This window comes from Diadema setosum, chromosome 12 (assembly GCF_964275005.1).
Source record: "Diadema setosum chromosome 12, eeDiaSeto1, whole genome shotgun sequence".
Classification (NCBI taxonomy): domain Eukaryota; kingdom Metazoa; phylum Echinodermata; class Echinoidea; order Diadematoida; family Diadematidae; genus Diadema; species Diadema setosum.
The window spans coordinates 34,910,184-34,924,381 of NC_092696.1; the positions used below are offsets into that span (position 1 = coordinate 34,910,184).

At 36.3% G+C, this 14,198-nt stretch overlaps 1 protein-coding gene and 1 long non-coding RNA gene across 4 annotated transcripts in view; both read right to left on the reverse strand.

Annotated features, from left to right (window-relative positions):
• LOC140236134 (glutamine amidotransferase-like class 1 domain-containing protein 1) overlaps nt 1–13,804 on the reverse strand; it is a 17,398-nt gene extending 3,594 nt beyond the window's left edge. The window contains exons 1-4 of the mRNA XM_072316106.1: nt 13,712–13,804; nt 2,673–2,752; nt 1,715–1,820; nt 945–1,052 (exon numbers count right to left, since the gene is read on the reverse strand). Of these exons, the coding sequence (XP_072172207.1) occupies nt 945–1,052; nt 1,715–1,820; nt 2,673–2,752; nt 13,712–13,757 (340 nt within the window). The 5' untranslated portion in view covers nt 13,758–13,804. The remainder of the gene's footprint in view (nt 1–944; nt 1,053–1,714; nt 1,821–2,672; nt 2,753–13,711) is intronic.
• Nucleotides 9,093–12,717, reverse strand: LOC140235971 (uncharacterized). 3 transcript variants are annotated; one of them, XR_011901721.1, is made up of 4 exons: nt 12,425–12,717; nt 11,170–11,559; nt 10,081–10,299; nt 9,093–9,600 (listed from the first exon to the last, which is right to left on the reverse strand). It is a non-coding gene; the product is annotated as an uncharacterized lncRNA (long non-coding RNA). The 3 variants fall into 3 exon arrangements; XR_011901720.1 differs by lacking the exon at nt 12,425–12,717 and having other exon boundaries at nt 11,170–11,674; XR_011901722.1 differs by lacking the exon at nt 12,425–12,717 and having other exon boundaries at nt 9,093–9,603; nt 11,170–11,674.
• Nucleotides 13,805–14,198: the final 394 nt, after the last annotated feature.

Consider the following 14,198-nt stretch of genomic DNA (forward strand, 5'->3'; position numbering starts at 1 on the left):
GCTTTTCTAAGGATCACTTTGTTTCACTGTGTTTTTTGATATCTTGGCCACTTCAAAACCCATTTTCATCAAATAAACTTGAACTCTCTTCAAAAAAGTATGCCCTGTAAAATTAAGTAGTTTCTAAGTATCTCACAAAAAAATTTCAAGCTTAAAGGAAACAAAAACCAAAAGAGCAATGTGGATTGGGTGAAAGCAGTAACACTAGTAGTACACATCAGTGAAAGTTTGAGGAAAATTGGACAAACGATACAAGTATTGGTGTTGGAACCACTGGATCAGGAAACTACTAGAGTTCATGAGATCATGTGTTGACAATATAGAGAAAATATAAAGAAAATTCAAGATGCTTTCACTTTTCTAGCGTAAGAGCACTTGACTGCTTTCAGAAAGCAGGGGGAATTATTACTTTCCTTTACCTAACATATGATGGAATGTCTTATTTTCATGAAAAATACTTTCTTTTTTGTTTTCTCATTATATTTTATTTAAATGTTGTCCACAAATGACATGATATTCTGTAGTAGTCTCCTGATCCAGTGGTTAGATCCAACAACAAAACTTTAAAAATTCGTAACTTTTGCATTCATTGTCCAATTTTCCTCAAACTTTCACTGATGTGTTCTACTAATGTTGCTGCTTTCATTCAATCCACATTGCTCTTTGGGTTTTGGTTTCCTTTAATCCTCATCTCGACTAATACTACAACTAATAATGGCCAAGATATCTATTAAACAAAGGAATTATGATAAATGACTAGTAAAGCAAAATCAGACAAGTTGAGTGACAATTTAATCATGACATCCTGCAAAAATGCAGCAGATGTTTGCTGAAGGTACGAAGTACCTTCAGCAAAGATTAATGAGATTACATGTACTGATCACAACACTAATCTTTTTTTTCTATTTTGAAAGTAGTTGACCATCATCAGTATCAATACTCACTTTTCTTCTCCACAAAGTGCTGTAGCAGGTCACCGAGTGTCCTGTTGCTGCTAAGGTCATAGAGGGCGCCATTGCAATCAGGAATTAACAGGGCAGTGTATCTAGAGGCTGATACCAAAGGGACAGTGAAGGACAAACAACACAGACACCAAAAAGGTTACAAGTTTAAGTTTAGTCCATGCCTACCTGTCTGATTCTATCTACTCAACCAATCTCTTCTATATTACAAATAAATGAGAACATGAGACCTTTTGTATCATCACTTTCTCACGAGTATAAAGCCATTTTATACAGCAGAATCATGCAACAAATTTCTCCTTCTTCTTCTTCTTCTTCTTCTTTCTTTTTTCTTCTTCTTCTTCTTCTTCTTCTTCTTCTTTCTTCTTTCTTCTTCTTCTTCTTCTTCTTCTTCTTTCTTCTTTCTTCTTCTTCTTCTTTCTTCTTTCTTCTTCTTCTTCTTCTTCTTCTTCTTCTTCTTCTTCTTCTTCTTCCTCTTCATTACACATCTGTCTTATTCAATCCTGCAGATTCTTGCAGATTGTCTACACAAGTAGTTTAGGGAAATGGACAATATGTGCAAGGCCATGATATAGGGTATTTCTATATGCAGGGTGCAGGTAAAAACACTTTCCTGTGTAATTGTTCAGTTGTCAACCTTTGCAAAATACTGAGCTAACTCTGATGAGCACATTCACAAGTTGAGAGCACACACCTCAGAAATGAAAAATGAATAAATATGAACATATAGTATTAAGGAGAACATCTGTTACCATCTATGACATCCAGTCGCAGAGGAGTCGAGTATGGTTTGGACCTGAACTCATTCAACCACCTCCGGCTGCTGTCATCATGCCCAACAAAGTCCCCAAGTCTTCCCTGCAAAGTGTAGAATATGAACCATTTGTATAGAGTGCAGTGTTTGGCCCAATTGCAAATTTTCAAAAATCATTCTCCTACCCTTCTTTTAATAGTAAGGTCTAGTGCTCTTTTATTGGAATTGAAAAGGAAAATACATATATTTTTGTTCAATTCTTTCCACTTTTATGACACTATAAACTGTACTAGAGTTCCCAACGTTTTCAGTGTGGCACATACAGTAGAACTAACCAAAAATTCATAAATTTATAATATAACATTTGAATGGGTTACCTAATTTTTTTTTCCCTCAAACTTTGTGTCAGTTTCATCTACATATTTTCTCTCATTTCATCTTTTGGCATTCACCCAATTCACAGCAAACATTTGGAATCAAAAGTGGCCTGAAGAATCTTACATCATAAGAGGCAAAAATGAGAAACATAGAGGGTTTATAAAGCAGGCAAATACCCCTCCCAAACAGTGCATGTTTTGTTATCTGTAGTCCATATATATACATCTGCTACTGGGTAGTTACATTTTTACCTTTCATGTTTATCATTTTACGCTACAATTTTATCCCATAATTTCTATGTTTTCATTGCTTTTATATGTTCCTAGCCCCTCCCAGATAAATGGTGTACCATGTTGTGTTTGATATCTGTAGTCAATGTCTGCTTACCCTTTATGTTCGTCATTTTGCGTCTGATAGAGATTCTGCTAGGATCGAAAGCTCAGGCCAAAATTTTACTCACATCTACTCTACTGGCTGGCTACTACTGGACAAGCAGTTTTCAGCAGTTTTTCGTTACACTTCAGGTAAGATTTTGGGGAAATTTCCTTGCAAATGGGCAACTTGAATAGCTCCCTTACCTCTCTTGATGTGAGCGTAACATTAAATGCCGAGTGTGCGATTGTGAATGCATGGATGAAAGACTGTGCCTGGATACCACCTGAAAAACAGAATAAAAAAAGTTCATATATTGATGAAAAGACACTCTATATCAATTAATAGTATTATTAGAATATTAATTGATAAACTAATTTGATACTGAATTATTGTACCGGTATACGGTACATAGTTCCATGTCAATCAGTCAAATAAAGGGATGGGAGTGGGGTCATGTGCTTAAAAGGAAACATCCATTACTTTGATCCTTAGCAGTCGCATGTCGAAGCAAATCAATCAAATTTACTGAAATGTTTGAAAATATCCCTTACATATCATTTTCATTAACAGTATGTCAATATGCAATTCCTCCCTTAAAGATCTTAATCATTGCATGTTAATGTATAAGATACACGGGCGACTCCCATTAAATAAATAAAGTCCTCAGGACTGGCAGTTTATCTTAATATCGTTTGGATAGCCAAACAAGTGTAAGTAGGTTGATGAAGATAAAATTTTTAAATATCCTAATAGATTCGAGGCCTGAATCTTTAATTTGTTCTAACTAAATTTTGTTACAGGCTCCTAAAGGGCTTTTTACACAAACGCTTGTAAATTTTTGCTTAGTCCCGTACCAACGGTGGGGCTAAGGGGGGGCCTTAGCCCCACCGTTGGTACGGGACTATCCTTAGCCCACTTTCTGTTTACACTCGTTTTTGCCAAAGTGGGCTAGCCCCACCGATAATCCCGTACTATCTGGCCCTGCAAAATAGCAGAGTTAGCACCGCAATTGCGGTGCCAAGCAAGTGAGTGTAAACAGAACGAAAAAATAATCCTGGGCTAAGCAACGGAAACAAAGTCCGACCCTCACTGACCAATAATCAGAAACGAGGGTAATCTGCATCAAGTGCTGCCGGTGCGTGCATGTACGTGTACAGTACACAGCGTAATCATAAATATTCATGTGGTTTGGAAAGTACCGGAGGGCAAGTCCACGATAAGGTCCCCTCAGAAGGCAAAATTTCATCTTTGCTCAATATTGACATGTTTGGTATCATTTTGAAGCTTATGAGTTGAAGTTTTGATATCCGTGAAGGAAAAAATTATATTATGTAAATTTATGCAAATTTCAAGGGCTTCATTTGCATAAATGTGAAACACAGCGTTACGTATGGGACATTTATAAAAATTCATATTAATTCAAAGGAAAACAAATAATATTTGATTAATATGTAGACATAAGAAGTTCATCACATAGTTTAAGTTGGTATGAAAATTTAGGGATTATGCAAATGATTATGCAAATTAGCTCGTGTCCTATCATGAGATGTCCCATACGTAACAAAATGAGGTCATTTTTTTAGGTTTTTTCTGAAATTGCTATGGTTATTTTAATGCCCTTTTGGAAAGTTCTAATTTATTGTTTAGAGAAATTAAATACCAGAGAAAAAAGAAAAAAAAGTAAAAGAAATATTTTTTATTAAGCATTGAAATAATGTTACGTATGGGATAAATGCGTTACGTATGGGACATCCTCATACATATTGCATGGGAATGCATGTAGCTAGCTGGGAAGGTCTCTCAGTACACAAATGGTCAATCATCCTGAAGAAAGCATCCCAACATTGTAGCTACTTTTTGAGTTATAGACACTTGAAACAATACATGAACTTGACTTAACAATTTTCAGAAAGGGGGAGAGGGAAATGGCAAAATACACAATGAAAAATCAGCATTAAAGGGATGGTATAGTTTTTTGTAGAAATGGGGATTCAATTTTCAACATTTAAAGAGATGATTGGAAACCAATAATATGAATTACTTAAGAGCATAAATTCCTAAGACTAGAGGAATTCAAAGTTTATGTGATGGAGATCCAATTTGAAATGGTTGTGAAATATATATAGAAGAAAAATAAAGTAAAATGATTTTTTTTTTTTTATTGCAAGTGATACACAAATTGTCCTTATTCAGTTTTCAGTAGTAGCCACAACAAATTCATGGGTATACATACCGAGTTGTGACTCGAATCAATGACCTGACTGCTAGACAGACATCATATATCTACTCGATCACAGGGGTTCCACACAGCAGGTATTGCTTATTTATCAAACTTAATATTTCTTGTGTCAAGCTGTTTTTTATTGAAACTAAATGGCAAACTGCCCTTCATCAATGCAAGTAAACACTTTAAACTATTCAGTTTTTCAGTAGTAACTATCTTGATAAAAATAGGGCATACATACTCAGGTTGGTCATAAAAAATATATGATTGAATGTGATTATGATGGTAAATATCTGGGGAATATTGTTCCCTTGTCAATCTGGATCAGTATTTAAGTAAGTTCAACTGATTCCACCTCAATAATTATGCAAAAATTTGTTTAAATGGGTATTTTGCAAAATTATTTTGCAAAATACCCATAAACATGGTTCTCCACACACTAAACGAATGGGGGACAAAGGGCATGCATACCCAGGTTGGTCATAAACATATAAAAATATGATTGAATATGATTATGATGGTGAATATTTGGGGAAAATTGTTTCGTTGACAATCTGGATCAGTATTTGAATAGTTTCAACTGATTTTACTTCAATAATTATGCAAAATACCCATAAACATGGTTCTTCACACACTAAATGAATGGGGGACAAACTGTCCCATACGTAACTGTCCCATACGTAACACGTCATGTCTGTCTTTAATTAGAACCTGTAATTAGAGCTTTTTGCCTAATGACATGAAACTTACCTGTGATAATCTTGAGTGTTGTGACTTTCACCACAGTGAGTTACAAGTTGTAGAATGATATACTTTCAGAGAGTTTTGAGGTTGAAAAAAAATGTTCAAAAAAACAAAATTTTTCTGGTCCCATTTGTACGTAACGGCACATATTTTCTCTTCTAGAATATAATTGTCAAGGTCATTTTTCTCAATTTTTTACATGATTATGCTTCTTCTAATCAATCATCATGATGAAGTTCAATATGATCAAAGGCCATTAACACTATTTTTCAGGTCATAAAAGTCTCTGAATGTCCCATACGTAACGTGCGCGTTATCTTGGACTTGCCCCGGACTAAGAAATTGTGTAAAAAGGTCAATTTTCTCCTTAGCCCCGGACAAGAGCTTAGTACGGGACTAATTGGCGAGTGTAAAAAGCTGAAAAAATTGGTACGGGACTAATGATAGACCTGGGTCAGAGAAAGTACGGGGTTAAGAATCACAAGTGTAAAAAGGGCTTAATTGTATTTGTTAAATACAGTCCCGAGTGCCTAGAACATTCATCATATCTGACTCATTTTCCATAAACCATTCCCATACCATAGTTTCTTTACTGCACATTGCAAACCTTTTAGTTTCCTTACTTTAATCACAATCTCAATGATGACATCACCTATTATGGTCATATGATTACTTTGTTGAAATACATGGATGTGATATCGTCGGTCGCATTACGAACCGGCGAATGTTCGAATTTGCGCGGAAACACGATTACGAGATAATCGCGTTTAAAGAATCGGGACTTCTTTAAACGTATAAAAACGTGTCTTATAACCGCACATTGATGATGATATTAAGAGAGTGATGAAAGCGGAATTTTCTGCTTTGTCTGATACTAAATATTATTTTGTAGCTGCACCTGGGGCTCTGTGGTAGTGATGCAAAGTGCGTTTGCCGGTTCGTAAAACCCCCCATTTCAGCGTTTTACGTACATCGCGTACTAAAGAGAGGGCATTACGAACCGGCAAATGTATACATTTGCCGGTTCGTAAAGCCCATGCTCAATACGTGTGGACGTAGCGAGTGCGCATTACGAACCGGCAAATGTAACATAAAATGGCGCGTATCATCACACATTCCACACGCTTAGGTGGTACGCGCACAGTGTAATGTATACATTCGCCGCTCTAGGTAGTGGGATTGTGATTCATTCATGTTCATTCATGTTCATTCATGTTAGTTGTATCATAATCATGGATATTAGGAAAGTGTAACAAACACCACAGTTATTTTCTCAAACTATACAACCTACCTGTACTTTTACACATTAATTGTTGATGCGAGTAATGTTATCAAACTGTGCAATGGGTTTTTGATTGGATGAGTACCGTTCTATTAAAGCGTGCCTGGTAGTCACTCACTATCTATAAATATTACAAGTGTTAAGTCATTATCAGTATTGAGAGAATATAATTACACCCATACAAACACAAACATACACAAACACACATACACGCACATATACCAGTAAACACACTCGAACCCACACACACAACCTACTTTCGGACACATTAATTGTTGATGCCAGTAATGTTATCAAACTGTGCAATGGGTTTTTATTGACTACTGGATGAGTACTAAAAGTGCGCCTGGTAGTCACTGTCTATAAAAAAGTGTAAATTCATTATTGAGAGAATATAATTACACCCATGCAAACACAAACATACACAAACACACACTATACATGCACATACCAGTACACACACTCGAACAAACACACACACACACACATACCCTCTTACAAAGCAGTCATAATCACCTTGTTCTCCCAATTCTAGGTATCTGTGTCTCTCTCACTCCTCTTTTTTTTTTCTTTTGTTCTTTTTTCTTGTGTTTTCTATTCACCAGTCCCCAAGTTTGTGAAGAATTCTGCATTTTATTAATTCAAAATGCACCATTCCACATGTGTGTTCATAATTACATACAGTAACTACAAAACAAAGCATTCTCCTCAAACTTCCAGATATAACCTGTAAATTCAGAGAGTGATTTTTTTTTTTTGCATTTTCGACAGCTCACAATAATTACATTGCACACTATTATTACAATACATTAAATTACAATTGATACAAAATAAATGTGACATTCTCCATGATACTTCACTATGTAATCTCACTTGGAATGAGAAGTTAGGCATTTGTTGCATTTCAGAATTGTGTTCTGACCACTATAAAAGTGGTGCAATAACATGTACAAAATACAAAATTCTCCCAACACTTCACGAGGTAATCTGACCTGTAAATTGGTGAGAAGTTCTGCATTTCCTTGACTTTAATGTATTACAGTAGTACGCGTGTTAGTCACAAATAGTGCAATAACATGATCAAGTGTACCATTCTCCTCACACTTCACAAGGTAATTTTGCCCAGGGTTGAATTAATGAAAGTGATACCCAATGTGTTTATAAACACGAGTCTACAAACTTTAACAGTCTGCCAACTACTGGACTGCTGGGAGGAGAGTAGTATACGTCATTTGTCTCTTTTTGCTGTCCTTAGGATGGGGGACAACATGACAACATGTTAATAACATGTCTGGCTAGCCATTCTCTTTCTAGGACCAGAATTTTCAAGGCATGATAATATTGTCTGATAGACATTCTGCCATTTTCACTGAGGCAATCATAGCCAAAAGATTGATATGGTTACGTGTTAAATCACATCTTTGATGGTTAAAATGTGTTTTACCATCTACAAATATTTCTGACTTTTTGTAGGCTTCCCCACTGTTCAGCTTTTTTTTTGACAATTCTGTTTTAGATTCCATTAATTTTTTCATGACAACTGAAGATCTATCAGGAATAGAACTGATGTCAGTACCTACATATTCTTCCACATGAAAATCTTCTGGCTTTGCACTGACATCTATCTTCCACTCCCTCAAAAGCCTCAATGGCAGTAGTTTCCAAATTTGCAATGAAGAGACAATAAATGGAATACTTACTGGAACACTACACTTTATTTCTATTGTTTCTTTTATATTTGAATAAGGTCCTCCTGAAGTGATAAAAATTGGTCGATTTGTGTGAAACTGTGTTGAAATTATTGAAAGCATGTAGCAAATATGTAACACTGAAGATAAAATAATTACCAGAAAGTATTACAAACTTGATCATGCATCAAGTCTATATTTGTACAAGGCACTATGAGCAAGAAATTCACCAATAATTCCCTTTCCTTTCCTTACAAGAAACATGTACAATAGTTTGCCTAAATGGCAAACAGTTTTCTATTGCTTTCCTGTGTCCGGTTACCATCAAAATCGGTTCTTCAATGTCTGACAGGGACATTGCTTTCTCGAGATTTAACAGTTTTCCATCATCCAGCAAGGTTCAGTATTCTTTGTTATCTGAAATAAGAGTGGAGGACTTAGTCTGCTTTCAAATTGAAATCAGGTACACCTAATGCAAGGAAAACAAATACATAATTTGATGAAACTGCCAAGTCTGGTTGAATAATTGTTACTCCATTTACTGTTTTTTTTTAACTATTCTTTGCAGAAGACAAACTATTTTCTTTAAATTTTACAGGTTGCCTGCCACAAACTTTTTCTTACAAGAGTGAAGGATAAAAGAAAAAAAAAAGATAATCAAAGTATTTATCACATGTTTAAATTATTTTACATTTGTTATTGGAAAATTAAGTTTTGGCTCATAATTGCTTTTTTAGGAATATGCACCACACAGACAGATAATGCAAGAAATACGAACAACAGTTATACAATGCCCTGAACTTCTCAACTCCAGTTGAATTACCTTCAGCTTCAAAGGTAACATTGCTGCGTTGTTTCTTAGAATGCGGACACCACAGTTGTTTGTAAAGGCTCTGCTTCTGTTGCTGCTGCTGCTTCTAGCAGTGTTGCTAATGTTCCTGGAAGTGCAGATGCTAAAGTTGCAAGTAGAGGCTCTGCTGCTACAGTGGTAAGTAGAGGCTCAGTTGCTACAGTTGTAAGTAGAGGCTCTACCACTGTTGTCGTACTTAGAGGCTCAGCTGCTAGGGCTGTATGTACAGGCTCCGCTGCTGCTGCTGCTGCTGCTGCTTCAAGCGGTGCTGCTGATGTTTCTGGGGATTCAGCTGTCACAAATCGACGTTGAGGCTCTGCTACTGCTGTCGCAAGTAACGATACTGCTGGGGAAGTTGTAAACAATGCATCAATGAAAAAAATTATGTGACCATCCTGTGGGTAGAATCAACAAGATTTATACTAGATATACTTGCAAACATCTATCATGGACACTAGAATCTACAGTGTATTACATGCACATAAAGCAAATTATCAGTAATTGATTTTGTTTTGGGACTGAGAAGAGACGTTGACATAATAAATTGTAAGTAATAATCAATATCAGACTTTTAAAGAAAGGAAGTGGAAAGCTAACAGTCTTCAGCATCCTACAGTCATTACAAACTGCAATTACGACATTTGTTTTATTCATTACACAGAATTGAACATTTATATTGAAATGGTAATGCAATGAAAGTACATTGTACCTACATGATACTATGCATAAAAATCTCTACATCATTTTAAAATGAAAAAAGACATAATATATCTTGATAAACTTATTGATGTAGAACAAATCAGTAACTATGTATTCAAATTACCTCAGGCAGAAAGAGGAATGCCCTCGTCATCTGACATCCTACGTCCATCCATGGGCATGTTGAAGACTTGAAGCACCCTCCCTTTCCACCAGCCATTTTCACTTCTCATATGTACGCAGGAACCTTGTTTCGGTTTGGTCCGTTGAGCATGATAGAGGTCACTTGAGCTGACAGGATTCATAGAACCATCCCTCTTCCACTTGACAAGAACATCTATGCCTACGGTGGTTCAAACACACACAAAATTGTATGGACAATTTCAGGGAGAAATTTGACAGTTGTGTCATACACTATGTGTTAAACATTAAAAGTACCTGCAGGTTTGAAAAATGTGAAGAAGAGTATTTCTTACAGCTAAAGCACAATTTCAGAAGAAAAAACAAAGTAACATAAGGAAATTCTTTACAGGCAATCACCTACGACATTTTGTGAGACAAAATGAAAATAGCTACAGCCAGCATACCTATTTGAAATGCAAAAAAAAATTGTCATCAAAGTCTGCTGATCTCTGAAGGGCATAGTAATTCAGGTGCTATTGGTCGAGCTTTTACACCTTGGGGTTGGCAAAGGTAAATAATGATAACTGCTACACATTCTTTGATTAGAAATGTGATGTCTTTCACATGAAAACCTAACAATCTTATACACAGAAGTGTTAGTGCTTGCTTTTTTCTCTTTTAATACATTGAGTAGCAGTCAACATTGATATACATGTATGAAATAATTACAGTAAGGCCATTAGAAACTTCCCCCAAGTATGCTCAAGCAGGTGCCTAGGGAAGAGCTTGTAATATCAACATGAGCCTGTCCTCACCAGGTTAATATCTGCATAAGATACTTGACAGTAGAGTTAGATAACATCGACATTACAGAAAAGGTATGACTACATTACCTAGTACATTCCAGATATCAAAACAGTGATTTCTGTCAAATGACATGGTATTGTTCAATCATCTATTCCACTGAAAGTAATAAATGACCTATTCCATTCACCGTAAACTGAGAAATGTTTGTGAATACCTGGTTCCCGGTACACTTTATGGTCCACAAGTACCGGTACCATAATCACTTGTTACGAATCAAACTTACCATTATAGGCAGAAGGAAAAACATCCTCATCACCACTACTCTCTGCGGTTGTACGTAGAGGCTCTGCTGCTACAGTCTGAAAGGCTCAGCTGCTACAGTTGAAAGTTAGGATCATGCTGCTACAAATGTAGAGTTTTACAGTAGCATACGTAGACGCTCTGTTGCAATAGTACTGTCGGTAGGCCTACTGTAGTACATAGAGGCTTCGCGACTACAATTGTATGGAGAAGTTCAGCTGCTACAGTTGCACTTTACAGGCTCTGCTAATGCTGCTCCTGTGCGCCGAGGTGCTGCTGATGTTCCTGGGATGCTAGCTGCTACAGTTGTAATGATAGCGGTGCTGCCTTTGTTTGTGGGGACTCGGCTCCTGCTTGTAGTGGCCTGCTGCTCCTAGAATTATCCCCAAGATATAAATAAGGAAAATCATGTCAGTGTTATCAGGGCACAAATAGGATACCGCGGTAACTTATATAGAATAAAAATCCCTGGATATAGGCTTATACTTGTACCGGTACATGAGTGTTAAAAAAAAACTGTGAGTACCGGTACCGGTAATCAACTTCGTTTAATTTTTCTGAAAGTTCATTGATATCTGCCCCGGTAATCAAAATAAGTAACATACCGGTGAATACAACCTCGATCTAGCCTATAAATTTACTGTTTATGCAGGATTTTAGTTAGACAGTAAAGGCCAGAGCAGCTATTCTTGCATGCTTAAGGAAGCTATATGTAACTATAACTGACTTAACACTGACGCTAAACAGTCTCATCATGCAATTTCATTCTTACTTAGGGCCTAAATACTATTTTTTTTTTTTTAATGCAACAACATGAATCTTTGAAAACAATGATAATCATTTAATAATTACTTTGGTCCTATTTTCAGTTCTACCTGGGTATTTGCAATTGCTACACGATATTTTTTTTTTTTCAGTTTATAGATTCTACTATGCTTTAGTTTAAAAAACAATGCATCCGGGTTGTATGGGAGGATTGCTTTATCTCTGACCAAGAATAATCAAGGACCACCTTCGACAAAAATGGTGGCTAGGTGTACGACTGTGTAGGATCTACAACTACAAGGAAATGAAATACACAGGAAAGCTACTTTTACATGATAATGTCGAGCAATTCTACTTCTCTGATGTAATATTTTATGATTACACATTAACCTGCCCCGATTATCATTACTTTTGTTTTTAAACAGAAGATTAAATAACAAATGAGCAACAAAATGCACCTAGTAGTTACATACCAGCACAATTCCGAGTGCATGGGACTGATGGTGATGACGAGCCCTCGCTCGCGGCCTCGCAAGCTCCTCGATTCGCCCCACATACCTCACGTGTGTTCCGTCTGAACAGGGATTTTACGAACCGGCGTATACGAACATTTGCCGGTTCGTAATGTCACAAATTGCAGCATTTGGACATTTTGAAAATTCGTCACTACCAAAAATACATGTTTTCGTGAATTTTGCGATTTGATATTTTGGGGATAGATAGAGTTTGGTATGGACATTCAAAAAATGGAAAAAAGTGAATTTTGAAAAATTGACCCAAATTCGAACATTCGCCGGTTCGTAATGCGACCGACGATATGGTATCACAATTCATAGAAAATAATTCATGTACCAGTGGTAATTCCCCACAATAGCCTGGGTGACATTTCTCATGTGGTGATGCCTGTTTCCATGATCAGTTTCTCTGATCATAATTCATAAAAAACTCAAGACACACTGATTCAAAAAAATGTATTCAATATCGGTATCAAAAAATGTATCTTGATTGGCATATATTTCTACTAGTCGACAGAAAAAGGTTGCTTATATTTTTCTCCTTGTCTGAATTCTTATAAAAACATCAACAGCATGATGGCAAGATAGGGTACAAAAACAAAGTTTCTTTGTGAAGATAGTAAGATACCGGTAGTCATTTTTGTTATAAAATTTATAACAATTAACATCGCAAGATTGACAATCAACATGCAACACCAGCAGGGGCAGAGGCTCATGGGTCGGAGCATTTCATGAAGCATTTTGTCCAACATATTGGTCAGACAAATATGCTCTCAGCCAATAAAACGCAAGGATTTCAGCAGCTAAACAGCTTGTCAGAAAAATATCCGGCCAAAATGCTTCATGAATGCCCCTTAGATCAACTAATCAGCTATCAGAGCCTCCCAGCCAGCGCCAGCCAGGCCAGCGCCGCGGTTATCTTTGGGTAGTATTATATGTAAAATGTAAAGTACTGGTTATATTAGACACTTTGCCATCACCACTACTGATTACCATTGGCCATACCAGTGAATATAGAAAATGTCTTGTTTCACTAATTTTAAACGCACATGTGCACAAGTTTAACACGTAAATTTAACACCACCACTATGCACTAATTTACACCATGCACCACACACACACACACATACACACCAAATTGACCACGGTGAGTTCGGATTTGAACTGTAAGTTATCTATCTTTATCTATCCTTCCCTCTCTAGAAAAGTTCCTTAAGAACAGAAAAATGAGCGTAATACAGTTACCTTCTAAGCTTGAGCTAACAAGTAAGAGACACTGGGGTTTTGCCATGTCTGACGAATGAGTTATACTACTTGCCCTAGGGTGATCCACAAGTGTCACAATAAATTCAATGTATGGGACTGAGCATTCAACATGAGCAGAAGGCACATTGTTCATTGATGAACATGGGCGTATCAATTAGGCTCGAACAAAATAGCGTAATAACAATAATAAAAATATATATATATAACAATAACATTATATTTAATAGATTAACAAAATGTAAAAAAATATTTTAGTTTTATCTTATTTTTTTATTTTCTTAAAATCATAGATTTATCTCTAAAATAGAACTTAGTAAAACAATCCCTGAACGAGACCTAGAGTACAGCTAGCTAGCACCAGATGGAAGTTGGCCGGAACGCAGCCGGAAAATCAATTTGAAGAGTGGCACCTTAGTAAAGATTACTGATTATTTACCAACGGAGCCTATGGGAAATTCTCAACGTA